Raw genomic sequence first — 23242 nt, 5'->3', positions numbered from 1 at the left:
AAGATGGTACACGGATTCATTAAGATTGCCTGAAAATCAAATACGATCTATTAGTGATACGAAATTATTCATGCAGACTCGAGCAGAAAACTGTACAGCAACCTTATTAATAACCGGTTCAGGGGTGAATGACAGATCATAACTGTGAATGACCCAATTACAGATCACACTGCAATATAGTTGTGTGGTAGGCCATCAGTGGTGCTAGTAAGACCAGTAATGTACATCTCATTATTTCCTTTAAGAAATGTAATTCAATGGAATTTAGAAAATGCTTTCATTTGTTCTATTAACAGAAGTGCAGACCTGTTCTAATGAACAGAGATCTTCGGAAACCACTCTATAGAAGTATGTGGTAACTTACACCTACACAGCACTGCATGCGGACCAGATAGTAATGTGGTGCAATGTAAAGTATACCTATCTTTTCATATATTATCACGCTGCACACAACCCCCCAATCAGTGTGGTTCACATCTTGAGACTTCCACCAATCGTCAAAAAATTGTTCTAAAACATGCAGCTCATCAGGCGCTTATCTCCTGTGTAAGAGAGCACACACACGGTGTATGGGTAACTATAATGTGAATAAGCCCATACTCCACTCCGTGGACAGGCTCATGGACTATCTATTGAATCCGGACATTGTTATCTACTAGCTCTCAGACAGGAGGAGATGTGTGCTTCTGTCTAACGAGCTGCAAGCTTCAAGATGGCTTTTTAGAACGATCATCACAATTGCAACATGTGTAATAAGGAATAATTAGACATACATACAAACATACACAAGTGCAAAATTGTTGGTACTAGTGATGAGCAAATGTGCTCGGATAACGTGTTATCTGAGCATGCTCGGGGTGGTGTCAGAGTATCTTGTAGTGCTCGGATAATATGTTCGAGTCCCTGCAGCTGCATGTTTTCTCCCATGCGGGGATTGGCTGTTTGTTAGGCAATCCCCGCATGAGTGTCGACTGTTTAACACCCTCAAAACATGCAGCCACATGGACTCAAACATATTATCCGAGCACTACAAGATACTCTGATAACACCCGAGCAAGCTTGGATAACACGATATCCGAGCACGTTCGCTCATCACTAGTTGGTACCTTTCTGTTATAGTAAGAAAACCCACATTGGTCACTGAAATAACTTGAAGTTGACAAAAGTCATTTTCAATTTCAATTTATTGAATATCAACTAATGAAAATCAGGCATTGTTTTTGAATTTTGGTTCAACTGAAACCTTTTAAAAAACAAACTAATGAAAATTGCCTGGACAAAAGTGATGGTACCCTTAAGTTAATATTTTGCTGCACAACCTTTTGAGGTAATCACTACAAAAACACGATTTCTGTAATTCCTAGGCTGTGTACACACGGCAAATTTTTTCCGCGTGGAATTGGCCCAAAAATGCTAGCGAATCCTTATGCCAGCAAAGTCAAAGAGAATCCTGAAGTGCTGTGCACATGATCAGTATTTTTCCTTTCAGGATTTGCTGTGCTTTCAAATCCGCAGCATATCAATTCTCTGAGTTTTTCACCCATTGAATGAACTGCAAAAATGGCGGCAAAAAACACAGCAAAAATGCAACATTTTTGAGGCTGCGTTTTCCTGCCAAGAGATGCATAAACATTGCAGAAATTTCGGCAGTTAAATACTCAATGTGTGGCTAGCAGGGCATGTGAGACGACATGTGTTGGAGCTCTCCCACTGCACATACCGAATACAGGGCTGAAAGGAGGCGCTGCCGAAAGCCTGAGATAGCTGCTCTGGTTCCCAAGATTGCGGTGAGCCCGAGGAACCTGCCGGAGGCTACATTCGAGATCCAGATGACTCGCAGGAGGCAGAAAGAGCTGGGGACAGAGGGGAGTACCCGGACCCAAGATGGAGCTGGATCAGCAGAGGAGGAGGCAGCCAAGGCAAGTGCTACATACAGGAGGAAGATGGAGGTGATGATCTCCAAGCTGGAGAAGTTTGCCAGAGTGGAGGGAGCAGAGAGGCAGCAGCAGGGAGCTGGAGGTGAGGAGGCTGGAGGTGTAGAGGACACAGGGGAGTTGAGCAGAGAGCAGTCTCAGGCACAGTACAGCCCCATTACTCAGCAGATCCCCATACATGCTGATAATTCACAGGATAAGTGTGACTCATCCCCCACTTCAGCAACCTTACAAGCCCCTGCACACAGTGAACAGCCTGTAGACTCATGTGAAGCAGCTGTGAATGAACCAACACTGAAGGATGTATTCTCAGTACTGACATTTTGCAAATCTGCACTCACAGCCCTGACCCTGCAGGTTGATGGCTTAAAGGGTGAAATGGCTAATTTCCGTACTGTCATGCAGAAAGCCGAGGAGAGGACGGAGGCAGTGGAGGAGCGTGTAGGCAGAGCTGAAGATCAGATTGCTGAACTGTTAAAAAGGGAGAAAAAATATGTCCAGCGCATTTCGGAGCTGGAATTTAAAACAGACGATCTTGAAAACCGTTCCCGTAGGAACAATCTAAGAATAATTGGAGTGTCTGAAAAGGTAGAAGGAAACAACCCCACAGATTATATCGAATCATGGCTGAAAACCAAAGTGGGAGGAGACAGCCTTACAAAATTGTTCGCAGTGGAGAGGGCTCATTGAGTACCATCAAGACCCTTACCCCCAGGGTCGGCCCCGAGATCTATCCTGGCAAAAACCCTAAACTACCGGGACCGCGATCTTCTACTTAGAAGGGCCAGAGACATGGTAGACTTAACTATTGATGGCAACCGGATATCTATATACCCGGACTATTCCGCGGCAGTTCAAAAGCTCAGAATGAAATTCGGAGAGGTCAAGAGGAGACTACAGGGACTGGGTTTGGCTTACTCAGTGTTATATCCAGCCAAATTAAGGGTGGTAGCTTTGGGAGGGGTACACTTTTTTCAGACCCCTGAGGAGGCGAAAATTTGGCTGGATCAGAATGGCAAACGTATCAGAGTAGATGGGGGCCTTGAAGGCGGCTCTGGTTGTTCAAGGGTTAATTGTTATTAAGATTGTAAAATTTGAATGGTTATAGGATAATTGTCCTTTGGTACTGCGGGACGAAAATGTTTATAATGGTTGTGTTCGGCGGCACAACAGGCATTTTATTCTGTCATAGGTGGGCGGGAGAGACAAAGAGGTGGAGAGTTAACTAGAAGAGTAGTAAAGCGTCCGAAATCTCAGACCCTAATAATTGCTAGGTTGTGGAAAGGCATTCTCCTTTCTCGTATAGAGTGTGTGGTATAGGTATTAAAACAAAAGGATGATAAAGTTCCTGTGGGGAAAGGGTTGGGGAAGTTCAAGGGGTAGTTTAAGTTGATTTTTTAAAATGGGGAATCGGAGGGCGGTAGGTGTTAGAGAAGGGAGGGTACTGGGGGGGATGGAGACCAATGGGGGGGGGGAGAAGAAATACTGATATCACAGACTATGATGGGAGGAAGAGTTAAAATTTTGAGCTGGAATGTTAGAGGCCTATCTAACAACTATTATGCAACAGAGGCCCTCGGTGATATGCCTTCAGGAAACACACCTGATTAGCGAAAAAATAGCTGTGCTACAGAAGAGATGGGTGAGGAAGGCGTATCACTCGACATTCTCAGCCTACGCTAGAGGGGTGTCAATACTGGTACACTCAAGCACGCCGTTTGTAGAGGTAGAGATGTCGATAGACAAAGATGGTCAATATGTATTTGTAGTGTGTAAGATTTTCAATAGACTATTATGCATTCTGTCTGTATATATCCCTCCGCCATACTCGGGGGAAAAAGATGCAGGAAATTCTAGAAATATCGGGTAGATGGGTAGGAGTTCCTAAGGTTATAGTGGGTGATGTAAACAATATTGTCAATGACCACTGGGATAAGGGAAGACGTGCCTTGTTGAGGAATGAGGGGAATGAGACAGCGTTTGGTAACTATTTAAAGGAAGTAGCCTTGACAGATCTATGGCAGGTAAGAAAAGTGGATAAGTACTGCTACTCCTGTTATTCGGCCACATATGGCTCTTTGTCCCGTATAGACGTAGCCCTGGGAAATGAATGGATGGATAATTTGGTACAGGGAGGTGGAGTATTTACCAACAATGGTGCCGGACCACAGTCCGCTAGTGGTGCTACTACAAATTGAGGACCAGGGGAGTAAATTGGGGTTGGGATGGAAGATTCATCCTTTTTGGCTGCAACTCCTAGACATGGGGAAGATTGGTGATGAGGTCGCTGAATTTTTTAGGCTTAAAGAGCGTAGTGCAGAGCAACACATTGCTTGGGACACTATGAAGGCATATTTTGTTCAGAGACATATCAAGGCATAAGACTACATCCAGAAACAAGGATATAGTGGTAATGGAAGAATTGAGGGCAGCGGAGGGAGCGCTGAGTAACCAGAATTCACAGGACACGCAAAACAGCATGAAGGCTGCTCAGGAAGAGGTGAATAAACTACATTTGCACAAGGCAGAAAGGTTTAGGGCATTTCAAAAAGAAGCTTTCTATGCAGAGGGTGAAAAAGTAGGACATCTGCTCTCAGTGGTGGCTTCTGCGCAGCGGGACTCGGCACATGTATATGCATTAAAACAAGAGAATGGCAGTGTAGTTACTCAGGGGGAGCAAATTTTGGAAGTCTTTAGGGGATTTTACAGGAAGTTATACTCCTCGCAGTCGCAGCAGGTGGAAGGGGAAATTGATGCTTTCCTAGGGGAGGCTCACCTACCTAAGTTAAGCAACGAAGACAGAGAACAGCTAGACGAACCGCTTTCAGCGGAGGAATTGGGAGAGGCTTTGGCATCCATGGCGGGGGACAGGGCACCGGGGGCAGACGGCATCCCAGCTGAAGTATACAAAAAACTCAATGAGGAAATAACAACTAAATTGTTAGGGGTACTTGATGAAGCGTTGGAGAGGGAGGTGTTACCCACATCTATGAGGGAGGCCATTGTTGTGATCATTCCCAAAGCTGAAAAAGATCAACAGCTGTCAGAGTCATATAGACCAATATCACTTTTGACTGCAGATATCAAAATACTGGCCAAGGCTCTGGCGAACAGACTAATCCGAGTAATAGACAAGGTAGTCCACTCGGACCAATCTGGCTTCATGCCAAATAAATCCACTGCTGTCAATTTAAGGAGGCTGTACTTAAACATGCAAATTCCAGCTGAAAATGTGGGTAAGAGAGTAGTGGTATCCCTAGATTCACATAAAGACTTTGACAGTGTGGAATGGAACTACCTGTGGTCGGTGCTGAGTAGCTTTGGGTTCGGGCCAGTGTTTACCTCATGGGTAAAATTGCTGTACTCCTCTCGAACAGCCAGAATTAAAGTGAATAACAAACTGTCGGAAAGCTTCTCTCTGTTTAGAGGTACGAGACAGGGGTGTCCTTTGTCCCCGCTGCGATTTGCCCTAGCTGTGGAGCCATTAGCTGCCAAAATAAGAAGATCGCAGGAGGTGAAGGGGTCTGTATATGGGAAAACAGAGGAGAAGATAGTAGAATATCGTCGGCATATAATGCTATTTTTGGAAAATCCCGGGGAAGCCTTGAGAAATGTAGTGACACTAATTGAGTGATTTGGACAGATATCGGGACTACTCATTAACTGGGATAAGTCGTGTGTTCTGCCGATAGATGGAAAGGGTGACTGTACCGGGGAGGTGGAACTATTCACCAAATTAAAGGTGGTCCAACAATTTAAGTACTTAGGGATTCATATAGCTCTTCCATTGACGACATCTGAGGAGCTTAATATATGCTCTTTATTACAAAGACTGCGCACTAAAATCACAGCGTGGAATAAGTTACATTTATCGGTGGTGGGCAGAATGAACCTCCTCAAAATGATAGTGATGCCGCAACTGTTATATGTGCTGCATAATTCCCCAATCTGGATCCCATTGAGCAGGTTTCGCAGGATAAAATCACTATTTGGAGAATTAGTGTGCGGTAAGAAGAGTCCCAGACTTAAACAGGAAACACTGCAGAGACCGAAAGAGGAGGGAGGCCTAGCGCTCCCTAATCCCTGGTTATACTTTCTTTCTGCACAAAGCCAACACCTCAAGGGCTGGGGACAGACTATGGAAAAGGGACAGGTACCTGTCAGTTTGGAGCACTTAATTAAGATTTCGCCTATCTGGGATAACCTCTATTTTCAGGAGTTCAGTAATATGAAGGGGTTTGGTGAGTGGAAAGAAATGGGTATTGGCCTGATCTATCAGTTGATTTATAGAGGGAAGCTTAAATCATATGAAATGTTGCAGGAAGAATTTCAATTCCCAAGGCTAAACCTCTTTCAACAGGTTCAGCCCGCATTTCAGACCCAAAGCAGAAGAGGGCATATTGGAATACAAATAGATTTGATGTTAGATTTTATACTTAAAAAGAGAGGAACGAAATGGGCAATATCTGAAGTGTATAGAGACCTGCTGCACGCCTTTCGTGGAGGACACCCTATCAAAGCTAGAAGGAAATGGGAGACAGACTTGGGAGAGATAAACAACGATAGGTGGGAGTCTATTCTAGAATATATATCCATGTTATCCATTAGCGATCCTGGGAGAATGTCACAGCTTTATGTGATCCACAGGGCGTATAGAACACCTGAAATGTTATTTAAAGCAGGGTTGAAGTCTAACTCCGACTGCCCAAGGTGCTCGCAATCTCAGGCAGACATACTGCATATGCTTTGGCATTGTCCTAGATTGTCCGCCTTTTGGATTGTAGTGTTGAACCGTATTGGAATGGTGTATAGGTGTATTGTTCCTAGGGACCCACTGACATGTATATTAGGGTACATTGAGGAAATAAAAACAGACAACATGACCAAAATAGCAATTGCGAGATTATTGTTTATTGCCAGAAAATAGATTGCAAAATATTGGATTAGAGAGGAGCCCCCGTCCAGACGCGAATTCATTGCCCAAACGAACTACATAATTCAACTTGAAAAAAGTATTTACACCAAGAGGAATAAGCAGGAATACTTCCATAAATTATGGCAGCCTTGGTTGGATACGATTAATTAGAGTACACCTATATATACTACTGTAGAGTAAAACTCTCGGTAAACTGCATGGCGGAGTGGAGAGGGAAGAAGGAAAGAAGAAAAGGGGAAGAGAAGGAAAGGGAGTAGGGGAAGGAAATAAAAGGAGTAAAGTAAGGAAGTAAAGGAAAGGAAAGAAGGGGGGGAATAAAATAAAATAAAAAAAAGAAAGAAAGGTCTCCATGGGAGGGTGGGGGGGGTAAGGGAAGGGGGGACTTACTGTAATATTGTAAGACGAGTATTGCCATGTAATATCTGTTCCAAGTTTTGTTATGTTTAATAAAAATGTATCTGATTAAAAAAAAAAAAAAAAATACTCAACGTGTGCACATACCCTCAATGAGCCTTCTGCACCTGTCCACAGGTATTTTGGCTTACTCCTCATGAGTAAACTGGTCCAGCTGTCTCAGATGTGAAGTTGCCTTCTCCAGACTGCATGTTTCCTATCCTAGCAAATATGTTCTATAGGATTTAAATCAGGGCTCATAGAAGGCCACTTCAGAATAGATCGTGAAAATTCAGAGGAGATCAAGAGAAGCAGCACTCACCACCGGAAATTTCAGTAAAATGCACTTTTTTCTGGTCACAGGATTGCCGATAGAGACATCAGTTTAATGAGCGACAGCTGTTTCGCGTTTTGTTTGATCCTATTTTTTCCTTGTAACTGGGTGTAGTGGTAGTGCCAGCATCTTTTCCTTTGGTCCTTGTCCACTTCAGAATAGTCCAATGCTTTGCTCTTAGCCAGTCTTGGATGTTTTTGGCTGTGTGTTTTGGGTCAAAATACCATTGGAGGACCCATGACAAGCTTTCTGAAAATGGGCAGCACATTTTCTTCCAGATTTTCTTGACAGTTCTGACATTTAATTGTACCTTGCACAGATTCAAGACACCCTGTGCCAGGTGCAGCAAACCAGCCACAAAAAAATAGCCGAGCCTCCTCCATGTTTCACAGTAGGTACAATGTTCTTTTCTTTGTAAGTTTCATTTTTGCGTCTGTGAAAATAGAGCTGACATGTTGCCAAAATGCTCCAGTTTTGTCTCATCTGTCCAAAGGACATTCTCCCAGAAGCTTTGTGGCTTATCAGTATGCATTTTGGCAAATTCCAGTCTCACTTTTTATTATTTACTTTCAAGAGTGGTTTTCTCCTCAGTCGTCTTCCATGAAGCCCACCTTGGCCATGACAACGTTAGTTGGTGTGATCTAACACTGATGTACCTTGACCTTGGAATTTACCTCTAATCTCTTTGGAAGTTGCTCTGGGCTCTTTGGTTACCATTTGTATTATCCAGCTCTTCAATTTGTCATTAATTTTCCTCTGGAAGCCACTTCCAGGGAGGTTGGCTACAATCCAATAGACTTTACAGGGTTTGTCCACCTACAAACATGTAATCAGTCAGACTGCCTATTCAAAAGGTGAAAAGTGGTCACTGTGCTGTTTGGTATCGCAATGTGTATCACACTGAACATGGACCAAAGAAAGCTGAGGAAAGAGTTGTCTCAAGAGATTACAATGAAAATTATAGACAAACATGTTAAAGGTAAATGCTATAAGACCATCTGCAAACAGATCAATGTTACTGTTCCTTCAGTTTCACATATTATTCAGAAGTATGTTTTTCTTACCTAATGCAACTGAGGCTAAAAATCATTTTTGCAATTGCCTCCTATAGTGACTGTATTACACTGTCTAGTGCTGGCTGCAGAGTGCTGTTGGCCACATTCTCTTTATTTTTATTTTTTCTATTGAACCACAATTCAAAAGTAATGTCTGGTTTTCATTCGTTGATATTCAGTAAATTTAAATTGAAAATTAACTTTGTCAATTTCAAGTTATTTCAGTGACCATTGTGCGTTTTTCTTACCAACAAAAAGGTACCAGCAAGTTTGTTCACATTGATACACCTATATGTATACACACACACACAAATATATCTCTCTATATACTCCTAAACATTGAGACTGGGACACAAAAAGGAGAAGTTGTGGAATTACAGAAATCACATGATTGATAGGTATGTTAATGATCTGCAAACGATGAAAAAATGGAAACAAAATTTCAAAACATCTTGGCTTATTCAGTATCAAGTATGAGTACCACACGTAGAAATACGCACATTTAAACTACTTGGCATGCTAGTAATGAGGTTATTAATCGTCCTAGGAATGTTCGGCCAAGCTGAATGTATTTGGCCACACAAATCAACAAAATCCGGTGCTGGCAGCTACTTTTGCATGTTCCGACCAATGACGTTCCAGAAGTGCTTGATGGGAGACAAGTCCAGAGACTGCAGGCCATGGTAGCATGTTTGGGCCACGCAGGCAGCTTGCAGTAGCATGAGCAACATGTGGACTGGCACTATCGTGTTTAGAAATGGCACCTGGGACACTTTTCAGAAATGGCAGTTCCAATAGTTCCACCACCAAGTCAGTTCGTGTACTTGAAATGAAGTCTAGAGGAGTTTGGCTATGTACATTATGCTACCCCACACCATAATTTCAAGAGTAGGACCAGTGTGATAGTCCCTCGTGAAGGCTCTTCATGGCGTTGCCTATGTGGTATCCAGATGAAGACCAAAATTGGATTGGAGGTATATCCTCTCCACCGATGACTCCTGCTTCTGTCGTGGATGCAATGATAGCTTGGGTTTAGTCTGGAAACCACATGGGCCAGCAGCGAATTTTGATGATTTTCATGCTCAAATGCATTTCGAGAGACAGAACATTTCTCAGACAATGATTAATAACCTCAATGATGGCATGCCAAGGTGTGTAAGTGTGTGTATTTCTACGCACAATGCTCATACTCTACTGATTAAATCAAGATGTTTTGAAAATTTTGATTCCATTTTTAAAAAAATAATAATAATTACATAAATTACATATCATTAACATGTTTACTGATCATAATTCCCCAACTTTTCCTTCCTGATGTTGCAATATCGCTGTTTAAGAGTGTATGTATGTATGTAATAACAATATGTATACTTTAAACTTTGAGCAGTTTGGTGTTGAAAAAGCTGAAGAGTGATTTCTAGATCAAATAAAATTCTAAATTCCAATACATTTTAAAGGAGCCAAGCATTGTAAAAATATTCTGACAGCATGTTATATACAGCCGGAGGAGCTGAACTGATTGATATAGGTTTGTAGGAGAACATTCAGTATAGCTTATATTTTATTCATGTAATACCTGCTTATTCTTGACTCAGAAGTCCTAATCAGCGATTGACAGCCTTCCCTGTACAAGTGTACATACAGAGGATAGGTGTCAGTCAGTGTCAGCGGGACTCTGAGCCAAGAATTAGGAGGGATTCAAATGAATTATACTGAATCTTCTCCCACACTATACACCGACTCCTCCTGATAGTGTCAGGTCAGAAACTGTTCAAAGAACATAATTGTTTAACGCACATCTTTTTAATTAATAAAGTGAATTTTGTGATTAAAGTTATCAATCTGAAATTTGGACCGGCATTAAATGAGAAGAGTTGTTGCACACTCTGCTTTGGTTTCACGTAACAAAGAGTAAAATTTGGATGAAGTTGGAGTAGATTTAAAAGACAGTTTTCCATTTGCAAATACCTTGAAATACCCTTCCTCCCATGAATATCGAGTTTGATGATTAAATCCTAAAACTCTTTTATTCAACTTCAATTTTTGAAAAGAAGAAAAAAAAATGACAATGAATTTTAGATAGTTATAATTAAGCAACCAAAACCAATCACAGCTCTGATGTTTAGAAGGAGATCACACATATATGAACTAGTTCAGACCAGAGGTACCGTACACCGCATATATGTCAGAAGCACTGAGTTCAAGGATGACATTTTCTGACTGGCATTGATAGTACAATTACCATTCAGAGCGCTATAAAATGTAATGCACTTACCAGCACTGCTAAGTAATAGGTGCAAACAAAATGATCCAATAAGTACCTTTACCCTATGATTGATGCATTACAAATGCATCTTATATTTGTGTTTAATATCACAAATTCATTATAGAATTACAGTATAATGTTATTTTTTCTAAAATCCCATTAGCCACACAACTGATTAATACAGGAGCATCGGCGTTCTGCTGTACAAGCCTTCATGCTGTACTTACACTGTCCTGAATGTTGAAGGTCACTCTGGGACCAGCGGGAGAAGCCGCTTCAATACGGATTTCAGGAAGTTCTTCGCCATCTAATCTTGAGCTGTATAACGGGGGGGAAAAAAAAGTCTGATCATTGTAAGGCTCCAATCACACATAATTTTTTCTTCTTTTTTGCTCAAATGAAACCTGGATCAATTTTGATTTCTCAAATTTTCATCTCTTTTTTTGGTCTGTGCGTCCATTTTTACTGTCAACATGTCATTCCATTTTCTCACACACAACAAAAAAAAGTGTTTTCACTGTGGATGACCTGCCCTGTTCTGCATTATAAAGGCAACCTATTGATTTGAATGGTTGCTCTGTAATGCATAGTTGCACCTGTGGGGGTGCTGCAGTGCAACTGAATTCTTATTACTGACCGGAGTTTCTGCTCAGATAACAGCTGATCACTGGGGGTCTCAAGCAGGGGGATAATTTATGATATGTGTACTATCAAAGGACCCTCCTAACAAATAATGTATAAGGTCGGGTTCACATAGCACCTTAACCTTACATCAGTGGCCCAGTTGGGGCTTATGTCTTAAGCCCCGGAAAACAAGATTTAGACATTTCCACTGATAAGGTCACTGAGTGTAACGATGCAGACAAAGTAACTATATGCTCTGTTGAACATCATTTTTGGCAGTATCTGCTATCTGAGGCGGGTAGCCAGCCTCAAATACATTGACACGGCAGAAAATAACGTCTGACTCTATCGGCATCATTGCAGTCAATAATGCTGTTTTCCAGGGCTTCAGATTTAAGCCACTGATGTGAGAGTAAAATGCAATATAACCATTGCCTAAAGCGTTGAACCCCTTTTAGTTGCTTTCCGCTGCCTCTCCCCAAACATTATTACTTTTAATAAAACTTCATAATATATGGAAATATTAGTGGAAGAGATAAAGGTAAAGATGTTATCTTCTCTCTTCACTGCGCTCAGAATATGGGGTATCAGTTATACCTTTCTGTTTGATAGCCGGAAATGTGTAATATTTTATAAATAGAAAAATATGTTAGTAGAATTAACAGGTTTTTGCTAAAATACAAGACTGAAATACTTAATAAACTACCTTGCTCGGTCTGTTCTTTTTAGAGGTGGTCTTCCAGATGCAGTGATGCTCTTGGAACGATTATAGCTAGGTTTATATCCAAGGCCCCATTTGTCCTTCAGTGAAGCTGCCTTTAAGCATAAAAAAGAGAAAATTAATTCAATTTTCAATCATTTTGAGCATTGCAAATATTTGACCATTTGTAATAACTCACCCTCATACTGGACCTACGCAGCTTCTTCCGAACATCTCTACGGATATCATTAACCGCCACAGACTCAAGTTGTTGATACCGCTGAATTTCCTGGTTTATGGTTCCTTCACTTGCTCCAAGTTTCCTTATAGAAAATGACAGCTACTTAACAAATGCCCTTGAGGTAGAATAGATATACTACTACCCCCTTCATGATCGGGAGATTTTTTCACTTTTATTTTTCCTCCCCTTCTTCCAAGAGCCATAACTTTTTTATTTTTCCGTCAATATAGGGCTTAATTTTTGGAGGATGAGTTGAAGTTTTAAATGACACCATTCACATTAATATCATCATCAATTAATCATCATATAATTTGGGATAAAAAAAATGGTGAAAAAAAGAAAACACAATTCCGACTTAGTTTTGGGGTTTAATTTTTATGGTGTTCTTCGTGGGTAAAAAATGACCTGGCAACACGATTCTTCCCGGCAGCACGATTTTAATGGTTAAAAAAAATTTCAGAACTCGTTAAAAAACATATAGAAATTTTCTTCAGGTTTACTATATTATTTAGTCCTCTTAGGTGACTTGACCTTGTGATAGATTGCAAATTCTATATCCAGTATTGCAGTATATAAAAGAAATGATGACCTCCTATGAAGTCCAGCCTATTGCTGGGCTTCATGAGAGTATTAAAGGCCCCCGACTGCCATGGTAATTCATAGGCACACTGCTGCACTTGAAATTTAAGATACTGACAGCAGCATTTAAGGGGTTAAACATCAGCTATTGTACTAGGGTTTAAGCTGACTTATAGCTTGAGAAATGCTATCCTCCTGTATGGGCATACAGTGGGCCACAAAGCACATAGAATCTTATTGTACATTAAAGGTACAATGCACAGTATATTTTATTCAATAGACCGATACAGAATAAAAAATAAGTCTACTACACTATTCCTTCATGGGGAAATAAAAAAGATAATCATGTGTACCAGCTTGAAGTGTTTGAGTGAATAATGCCCTATAAATGCTCTTGACATGTACATCGGGAGGTTTTTCCTGGATTCCCCAAGTATTAAATCATAAAGTGATTAATTTCAAAATGAATATTGAATAATCACAAGATGTAAATATAGTTTAAGTAATACTATAGAAAAATGTACAAGTCTACTTTTATACTCGGTCTCACTTATAGATCTATTATTTGAAGACACTAAATAAAGAAAATACGATATAGAAAAACAATCGGCCTTGTATGCCGAAGGGATTAGGAAAGTTCCCTCATTGCCCACTTACTTGAGATCATCAATAACTTTGGCTTGTTCATTCAGCTCTCGTATATCAACTAGACGCTTCACAAACTTCTGTCCTCCCCGTGCGCTCTGAGATCCAGCCTGCCCTGGCCGCCTGTAGTCTGCGCTCTCCTGGAATAATAGCTCACGTTACATTCGGATTTAGCCCCACAATAGCACCGAGTGTATTACAACCAATAACCATGTAAGTTAGGCATGCAGTAATCATGGATTAAGAGTCAATTAAATTCCTTGTGACATTCACCAGTGATCCGAGTTTGGTTGATTTGATTAAGTTTGGATCATTTTTACATACATTTGCCCATGAGTGAGACCTGCTTGCGTTCGTATGTAAACTGACAGAACCGGAGTTAGATATTTCTGAACCAGAGAGATAGTCTGCAGGGACTGAGTAACGTTGTCGTTTGGGGTGCAGGCCAAGTAGGTGATTTACAAGTCGCTGACCAAAGGTAAGTTTGTGGCTTTCTCCATTTACACAAACTGCTTCTGCGTTCTAAACGGCAAACAGCGCGGTTAGTTCTAGATGAGACTCTAAATTCTACAGGACAAAACAGTTACATTACTACTGATGATACATTCATCTTATATCCTTCTAAACAGAGCTTAAAAATGGTTACAGAGAAGGTGACATTACCTACAGTTCCCTAATGTGTAGCCAAATGACTACCTTCCCAAGCAAAGGAAAGACCGGCAACAAAGAATTTACTGGAAGCGATGGTTTGGCCCAATGAGCCATACTTTCTGATTTAGAGAAAAACAAGGCAAACAAGACTACAAAGGAAGTCTCTCTCAATTTTGGGAAGAACCCCAATAATAGTTTTCACTAATGCTAGGAGAGCAGCCTGGTTGTAGGTAAAATTGCACAGCCCTATGCCACATTACCAAGTCACTGAATCCACGGCACTCACCCACTGATAAGACAGTGCTTCTTACACTGGAGAAGGTCAGTGGACATGTGGAATAACTGCACAGAAGCTGTATAATAAAGGACTGTCGCAGATATAAATCGGATAAAGCTATGGATCCACCATTACAGTTATGTTCTCATACACAGAGATATTCCATGTTATATCTAATATAGGAGGGTTGTCAAAGGCACAAGTAAGTTAGTACATGTAATGCGATAACATGCTGCACTATTCTGACAGGTGAACTGGTGCCAGTGTGAACAGTGTTACCCTAATATTGCAGTTATTTTCTCTTTATAAAAGCCAGAATTACACCAAGAATAAAGTATTAATATCCCTGACACAAAGCAATGTGAAGAACTGTTTGGCTTGCTTTCATTCTAGAAAGATAAAAAATGTCAACACTTGTACAGTAAGTGGCATATGGAAGAGATCAGTCACAGCATACAGTGCACAATAACAACGGCAGCCAGAACTTACCGCATGTACGGTGGGAGACATAGTATCAACGTCGTCTTCGTCTGACAGGTCAGCTATATTCACAGAGTTCAGATCTGCAATGTCATCAACGTCTTCTTCTCCGGTCAGTGTGGTCAGGGTATTGCCAAGAGCATTAAGCCTTTTACCAATGTTTGGGTCCATGTGTACATCAATGCCACACATCTTCCATAAAACGTTCAAAGTCCACGTGCCCGCACTGCTGCTTTCTATGGTACAGAAAAAAATGTCAGATGTGTATGGACCCTGTCACCGGGTCAAAAGTGGACTCTTTTTACTCTTATTTTATTCCTTCAGCTCCCTTGACTATTCCGGTTTATTTTTTTTATTCCGCTATATGATTCCAGAGATATGAGCCTCTTTATTTAGTGCTAATTTTTATGGTCTCTACCAAGGTGGCGGTGGTAACAATTTAATTATGCAGAGCAGCCTGGAGAAATGCCCCTGGATAATCTGGCCCATTGGTAAAGACAATAAAATCTAGCATATTTGGCACACTTCGTAAAAAGGCCCGCAGCCCTGGAACAGTATGGTGGATGCACATACTAATAATATTAATAATAATAATAATGTTATTGTTATTAATAAAAAAACAAAACAAAGACAAGTTGCACACTCAGGGGGACAGCAGGAATAAATTAAGAGTAAAAAGTGGCCACTTTTGTACAGGTGACAGATTCGCTTTAAGGAGACCATAGAGTTCAGACATCTATTTCTCCAGAAGCCCTTACCCCATACACCCCATGTAAGTTTGGCAGAGCTGACCTCAGGGTGAGGACAATAAGCTGTTCTCCTGTGAGAACACAATGATCGAGCATATTGAAATCCAGTACAATTACTACACTGCTTGGTATACAGCATTTATTTTACACTGGCGCCTACGAGTGACGGATGTCACGATATTGTATCCCTCAGCGGTATATGTCAGGAGCTTTTCCTGGCGTACACAACAAAGGCCATTAAAGTGATCTGAACAGGGCATGGGCACCTGCAGATTTGGCCATAAGTGACATAATATTTGGTATTTGGCCAACGTTGACTGGAGGTGTGATATTGGCCAGCCTTTACACCCCATACTGCTTTCTAAAATAAATTGAAAAGTTTGCATAAACTGTGCAGAGATTTGGAAATCTACTGTTTATGAGAGATAACAAGTACTGCTGACATTCAGTAACCTATCCAGGGAAAATCATTACATATGCTAATATTATGCAAATATCCTCAGAGAGGAAGAGAACTAGAAGTCTATTGCCACCTACTGGGGATAACGATCTTATTTGACAATATAGACCCTTTAACGAGCCTTGCCACATGAAGATGCCTCATCAGGGTAAAGCAGGAGGTGTGATTTGGCTAGGTGGTAGGCCTCTGACATTGCATACTATAGCTAGATGTGGTTAAGGATTGTTGATTTCTCAACAAAACAATGAAGAAAGGAAGAAAAAGTTTGGTTAAAAGACTTCTAAATGGCTCGCTAACTATACTCGGCAGAAAAATCACATATGTGGCTAAGGTGAGAAGTAGGCTCTCTCAGTTAAGGGGATTAGAGGTGCGTTCTACTACTTTTATGTTCATTAGAAGATCGGTGGGGGTCCAACACCCTGCACCCCCATGAACAGCTATATTCAGTGTTGTTGCTGACTGGAAGTTTGCATTTGCCGAAAAAAATAATAGCCTAGATAACAATCTATGAAGGTTAGGTCCTATGATGCGGCTGCCATGTGTGGCCAAAATAAATGGCCACCTGCCGGGCCGAACAGTGTATGAGCTTGTGGTAACAAGGAGGTGTCACTTACAAAGGGAAGAAGCCATTTCCTCCCATATGTCAGCGAGGTGTTTAGCTACGTGCAGCAGCCGCACAAGTGGGACTCAACGTGTCTTTTTCCTCTTTTAAGAAGCCTATCCTTTTCTGCTTCTTAAAGTTGGCAAGGAATTCATAGGATCTACAGTACAGACCAAAAGTTTGGACACACCTTCTCATTTAAAGATTTTTCTGTATTTTCTTGACTATGGAAATTGTACATTCACACTGAAAGCATCAAAACTATGAATTAACACATGTGGAATTATATACTTAACAAAAAAGTGTGAAACAACTGAAAATATGTCTTATATTCTAGGTTCTTCAAAGTAGCCACCTTTTGCTTTGATGACCGCTTTGCACACTCTTGGCATTCTCTTGATGAGCTTCAAGAGGTAGTCACCGGAAATGGTCTTCCAACAATCTTGAAGGAGATCCCAGAGATGCTTAGCACTTGTTGGCCCTTTTGTCTTCACTCTGCGGTCCAGCTCACCCCAAACCATCTCGATTGGGTTCAGGTCTGCTGAATGTGGAGGCCAGGTCATCTGGCGTAGCACCCCATCACTCTCCCTCTTGGTCAAATAGCCCTTACACAGCCTGGAGGTGTGTTTGGGGTCACTGTCCTGTTGAAATATAAACGATGGTCCAACTAAACGCAAACCGGATGGTATAACATGCCGCTGCAAGATGCTGTGGTAGCCATGCTGATTTAGTATACCTTCAATTTTGAATAAATCCCCAACAGTGTCACCAGCAAAGCACCCCCACACCATCACACCTCCTCCTCCATACTTCACGGTGGGAACCAGGCATGTAGAGTCCATCCGTTCACCTTTTCTTCGTCGCACAAACACATGGTGGTTGGAACCAAAGATCTCAAATTTGGACTCATCAGACCAAAGCACAGATTTCCACTGGTCTAATGTCCATTTCTTGTGTTCTTTAGCCCAAACAAGTCTCTTCTGCTTGTTGCCTGTCCTTAGCAGTGGTTTCCTAGCAGCTATTTTACCATGAAGGCCTGCTGCACAAAGTCTCCTCTTAACAGTTGTTGAAGAGATGTGTCTGCTGCTAGAACTCTGTGTGGCATTGACCTGGTCTCTAATCTGAGCTGCTGTTAACCTGCGATTTCTGAGGCTGGTGACTCGGATAATCTTATCCTCAGAAGCAAAGGTGACTCTTGGTCTTCCTTTCCTGGGGCGGTCCTCATGTGAGCCAGTTTCTTTGTAGCGATTGATGGTTTTTGCAACTGCACTTGGGGACACTTTCAAAGTTTTCCCAATTTTTCGGACTGACTGACCTTCATTTTTTAAAGTAATGATGGCCACTCGTTTTTCTTTACTTAGCTGCTTTTTTCTTGCCATAATACAAATTTTAACAGCCTATTCAGTAGGACTATCAGCTGTGTATCCACCAGAGTTCTGCACAACACAACTGATGGTCCCAACCCCATTTATAAGGCAAGAAATCCCACTTATTAAACCTGACAGGGCACACCTGTGAAGTGAAAACCATTTCCGGTGACTACCTCTTGAAGCTCATCAAGAGAATGCCAAGAGTGTGCAAAGCAGTCATCAAAGCAAAAGGTGGCTACTTTGAAGAACCTAGAATATAAGACATATTTTCAGTAGTTTCACACTTTTTTGTTAAGTATATAATTCCACATGTGTTAATTCATAGTTTTGATGCCTTCAATGTGAATGTACAATTTTCATAGTCATGAAAATACAGAAAAATCTTTAAATGAGAAGGTGTGTCCAAACTTTTGGTCTGTACTGTATGTGCCTAAAATTGTGCTTCAAATTGACGGCACAAAGTGGGATCCATCAACATGATTTAAAAAAAAAGCATATATATTTTTTACTGGCTACCGTGTTTTGGAATAATGTGACTGGGCTTTTCCAAACAAAGGTATCTAGTAAAAAAGAACGTACATATATGTTTTTTTACAATGGATGGCTATGGTGACCGCTGCCATTGTCTGAAGCATCCGTTTTAGAGTATTATGTTAGTAAAACCCAATTGTCAGAGAAGGTGGACTGTGTCCTCCTACCTGCAGAAGCCTGTCCTGTGGTCCTAGAGCACACCTCATAAGTTCCATCAGGTACCACACCTAAGGATGAATGCACAAACACATTCGATTTCTCTCACAAAGCCGTAAAAGTGTATGAAAAAAAGCATTTGCTATATTTTCATTCTTCAGTGGCAAAATGTCTGAGAATTTAGTCGTTCCTAGTGTATATTCAATTGTCTGATAAATAGGTAACTTCTGTTACTGTTGTAAGTAGCTCTTATTAATACCCAAACTGTACACAGAGAATAGGTAGATAAAAGCTTAAAGGGGTTGTCTGGTGTGCTGTTGATAACTTATCCTTAGAACAGGTTAACATTATCAGATCGGTGGGGGTTTAACACCCCGCACGCTTGCTATTCAGCTCCAAGTGGAGGTAAACAGTGAATAAAGCCAGAACAGCACAGCTCCATTTACCATTTAGTGGCCATTGCTGAGAACTGCAGCTCAGCTCCTATTCACTTCAATAGGAGCTTGACTACAACCATTGGGAATGACCACTGCATAGTAAAGTCCGAGAGAATGACCACCACATAGTAAAGTCCGAGAGAATGACCACCACATGGTAAAGTCCGAGAGAATGACCACCACATGGTAAAGTCCGAGAGAATGACCACCACATAGTAAAGCCCGAGAGAATGACCACTACATAGTAAAGCCCCTGAGAATGACCACTACATAGTAAAGCCCAAGAGAATGACCACTACATAGTAAAGCCCAAGAGAATGACCACTACATAGTAAAGCCCCTGAGAATGACCACTACATAGTAAAGCCCCTGAGAATGACCACTACATAGTAAAGCCCCTGAGAATGACCACTACATAGTAAAGCCCCTGAGAATGACCACTACATAGTAAAGCCCCTGAGAATGACCACTACATGGTAAAGCCCCTGAGAATGACCACTACATAGTAAAGCCCCTGAGAATGACCACTACATATTAAAGCCTCTGAGAATGACCACTACATAGTAAAGCCTCCGAGAATGACCACTACATAGTAAAGCCCCCGAGAATGACCACTACATAGTAAAGCCCATGAGAATGACCACTACATAGTAAAGCCCATGAGAATGACCACTACATAGTAAAGCCCATGAGAATGACCACCACATAGTAAAGCCCATGAGAATGACCACTACATAGTAAAGCCCATGAGAATGACCACCACATAGTAAAGCCCCTGAGAATGACCACTACATAGTAAAACCCCTGAGAATGACCACTACATAGTAAAGCCCCTGAGAATGACCACTACATGGTAAAGCCCCTGAGAATGACCACTACATAGTAAAGCCCCTGAGAATGACCACTACATAGTAAAGCCCGAGAGAACGACCACCACATAGTAAAGCCCCCGAGAATGACCACTACATAGTAAAGCCCCCGAGAATGACCACTACATAGTAAAGCCCCTGACAATGACCACTACATAGTAAAGCCCCTGAGAATGACCACTACATAGTAAAGCCCCTGAGAATGACCACTACATAGTAAAGCCCCTGAGAATGACCACTACATAGTAAAGCCCATGAGAATGACCACTACATAGTAAAGCCCATGAGAATGACCACCACATAGTAAAGCCCATGAGAATGACCACTACATAGTAAAGCCCATGAGAATGACCACTACATAGTAAAGCCCCTGAGAATGACCACTACATAGTAAAGCCTCCGAAAATGACCACTACATAGTAAAGCCTCCGAGAATGACCACTACATAGTAAAGCCCCCCGAGAATGACCACTACATAGTAAAGCCCATGAGAATGACCACTACATAGTAAAGCTCATGAGAATGACCACTACATAGTAAAGCCCCTGAGAATGACCACTACATAGTAAAGCCCCTGAGAATGACCACCACATAATAAAGCCCATGAGAATGACCACTACATAGTAAAGCCCATGAGAATGACCACTACATAGTAAAGCCCATGAGAATGACCACTACATATTAAACAGAGCTTTGGTGCTCCAGCTCTGTTCACTGTTTACAACCATCCGCTGCTGAAAGCAGCTGATTATTGGGGGTGCCGGGTATCAGTCCCCTACTAATCTCATATTTATGACCTATACTGTGGACAGGTCAACAAAATTGCAAAGCCGAACAACCCCTTAAATGGGGCTCTCCACTTTAGACAATTCCGGTTAGTAACAAAGGTCCTTTGAAAGTACACTAATAAAGAAGAGTCCACTTGCTGGTACCCCCAGTGATTAGCTGTTATCAGTGGCGAAATTTGGCAGGAAATGTTCAATTTCTCTGCAGCGCCACTAAAAGGAAAATTAATTATAAATCAGTGTTCATTCAAAATTGACCAGTTGTCTGTGTAAGGCTGGTTTCATACAACCATGGTCCCTTCTGCATGAACTGGCAAGAGGTTTTCTGATCTGAACCCAGCAGCCCATTTGAGGCTGTTGAGATCGGGTCAGGAGACCAGTGACCAGTCGAGTACAGAGGCATCACTGCTGTACTCAGTGGTCATATGCGCTGTTGTCAGCCTGTCAAAACACACCAGGGGCAGCACTGGACAAGTAAAAATTATTATTTTTACAGTGAGCAAGCCTTTGGAATAAAAAAAAGCCTGGAAACCCTTTCTAAAAATATAACTAATTGAAAAAACAGAAAAAAAAACAACTTTTGCACCGTCAATGTGTTGAAAGACAAAGCCCTGATGCAATTCCACTAACTAGGTAACGTTATATGTCAAAATATATGTAGACAACAGCGGACGTAAATATAAAATTCTATTTCCAGGTTCCTCTATGTAGTTTAAAAAAAAACCCATTGAACTTGAAAAAATATAATTAATTTAAATAGATTTGTATAGAAAAAGTAAAATATCATGCATGTAAAAATCATTAGCTAATAAAGCAATAATCGCCACAATAAATATAACTGTTTATCCATTGTACATGCTAACAACATACTTACATGCATTCATGACCAGGTCAGTTCTAATTTCTGGCTTCCAATCATCCCATGAGGTTTCAAAACCATCAGCAAAGCGAATGCAGAAGTTTTTGAAGTGCCCTTTGCTCACCAAAGACTCAGAAGAACAGGCTGTGATCAGAGTGCTCTCAATTGTAAGCACCAAAGCAGAACCGGTATCAAAGTCAGCTGTGTGATTTGCCTATGGAAAAACAATATTTTATTACTAAAAAAAATCTATCATACATATATTTATTTCCTGTGGCTTATGAGGATTGTCATGTGTCACAACAGTCCAGCCCAGATTCAGAGAGCTTAATGCTGCAGCAGAGCTGACCAATGAGCCAGTGTGCTGCCCAACACGCAGGTACACACAAATGGGTCCAGAAGTATTTGGACAGTGAAGTTTCCCAATTTAGCATTTGTACATCATGAGAGAGAGAAACCAAACAATCGGGAAGTGAATGAAGTGCTGACTTACAGATTCAGTCCAAGGAGTTTTACAAAAATATTGAGTATTCTCAGGTTTGGAAGTTATTCCCCATCCATGGGATAGGGGATAAATTAAATTGCAGATTGTTGTGTGTTCGATCGCTGGGATCCCCACCGAACCCCAGAACCAAGCCTCTGAAGAGCCTCGTGTTACTTGATCGGTGGTAAATCATGCGCACATCCACGGATGTGCACATGATCAATCACTCCATTCACATGGGGCTCTACAGAGGCCTGGTTCTCAGGATCGGTGGGGATTCAGCAGTCGGGACCCCAGCAGTCGGGAAGTTGTTCCCTATCCCATAGATGTGGGATAACTTCTCAACTTGAGAAAACCCTTGAAGCATTTAGGAATTACAGCCATTTTTAACATAGGCTGACAGGCTCAAATGTAAATTAACAAACAATTATAAATATCAGCATTATTTTAATGCTCGGATACAAATTCTTTGCAGTCAATGACTGTAGGAAGTTTGGTACCTGAACATCAAGGAATACCGAGTTTTCTCCCATGTGATGCTTTACCAGGCCTCATCTGCAGCTATCTTCAGTAAGTGGATAGTACTATCAAGCAGGCTGAGGTTGGGAGACTACTGAAGATTATGCCATTTCTTTACCTTTATAACAAAGCTATTGGGATGATTCTTGCGCTATGTATTAGTCATTTTCTGTACTGTGAAGCACTGTCCTATCAGTTTTTGTATCTGAGTAGAACATATAACTTCATATATTTTCAAAACTGCTGCTTCATCTTAGATACTTATAAAGTCCTAAAGGCTATCTCTGCTATAGGTTTCTTCTTTTTC

At 41.2% G+C, this 23242-nt stretch overlaps 1 protein-coding gene across 12 annotated transcripts in view; it reads right to left on the bottom strand.

The window, feature by feature from the left end:
* BLTP1 (bridge-like lipid transfer protein family member 1) overlaps nucleotides 1–23242 on the bottom strand; it is a 303862-nt gene that overhangs the window by 42839 nt on the left and 237781 nt on the right. For 7 of the 12 annotated variants that reach the window (XM_073641272.1, XM_073641320.1, XM_073641292.1 and 4 more), the window contains 9 exons: nucleotides 21948–22146; nucleotides 18994–19053; nucleotides 15125–15351; nucleotides 14032–14229; nucleotides 13720–13847; nucleotides 12442–12565; nucleotides 12249–12358; nucleotides 11146–11236; nucleotides 10621–10686 (listed from right to left, as the gene is read on the bottom strand). In XM_073641272.1, the coding sequence (XP_073497373.1) occupies nucleotides 10621–10686; nucleotides 11146–11236; nucleotides 12249–12358; nucleotides 12442–12565; nucleotides 13720–13847; nucleotides 14032–14229; nucleotides 15125–15351; nucleotides 18994–19053; nucleotides 21948–22146 (1203 nt within the window). The remainder of the gene's footprint in view (nucleotides 1–10620; nucleotides 10687–11145; nucleotides 11237–12248; nucleotides 12359–12441; nucleotides 12566–13719; nucleotides 13848–14031; nucleotides 14230–15124; nucleotides 15352–18993; nucleotides 19054–21947; nucleotides 22147–23242) is intronic. The other 5 variants (XM_073641311.1, XM_073641346.1, XM_073641356.1 and 2 more) reach the window with 3 other exon arrangements.

This window comes from Phyllobates terribilis, unplaced genomic scaffold, assembly GCF_046119375.1.
Source record: "Phyllobates terribilis strain yellow unplaced genomic scaffold, ASM4611937v1 Scaffold_1__5_contigs__length_1240528914, whole genome shotgun sequence".
In the NCBI taxonomy this organism is placed as follows: domain Eukaryota; kingdom Metazoa; phylum Chordata; class Amphibia; order Anura; family Dendrobatidae; genus Phyllobates; species Phyllobates terribilis.
The sequence above is the reverse complement of the archived record's forward strand: the minus strand, read 5'-3'. Positions and strand labels throughout refer to the sequence as shown.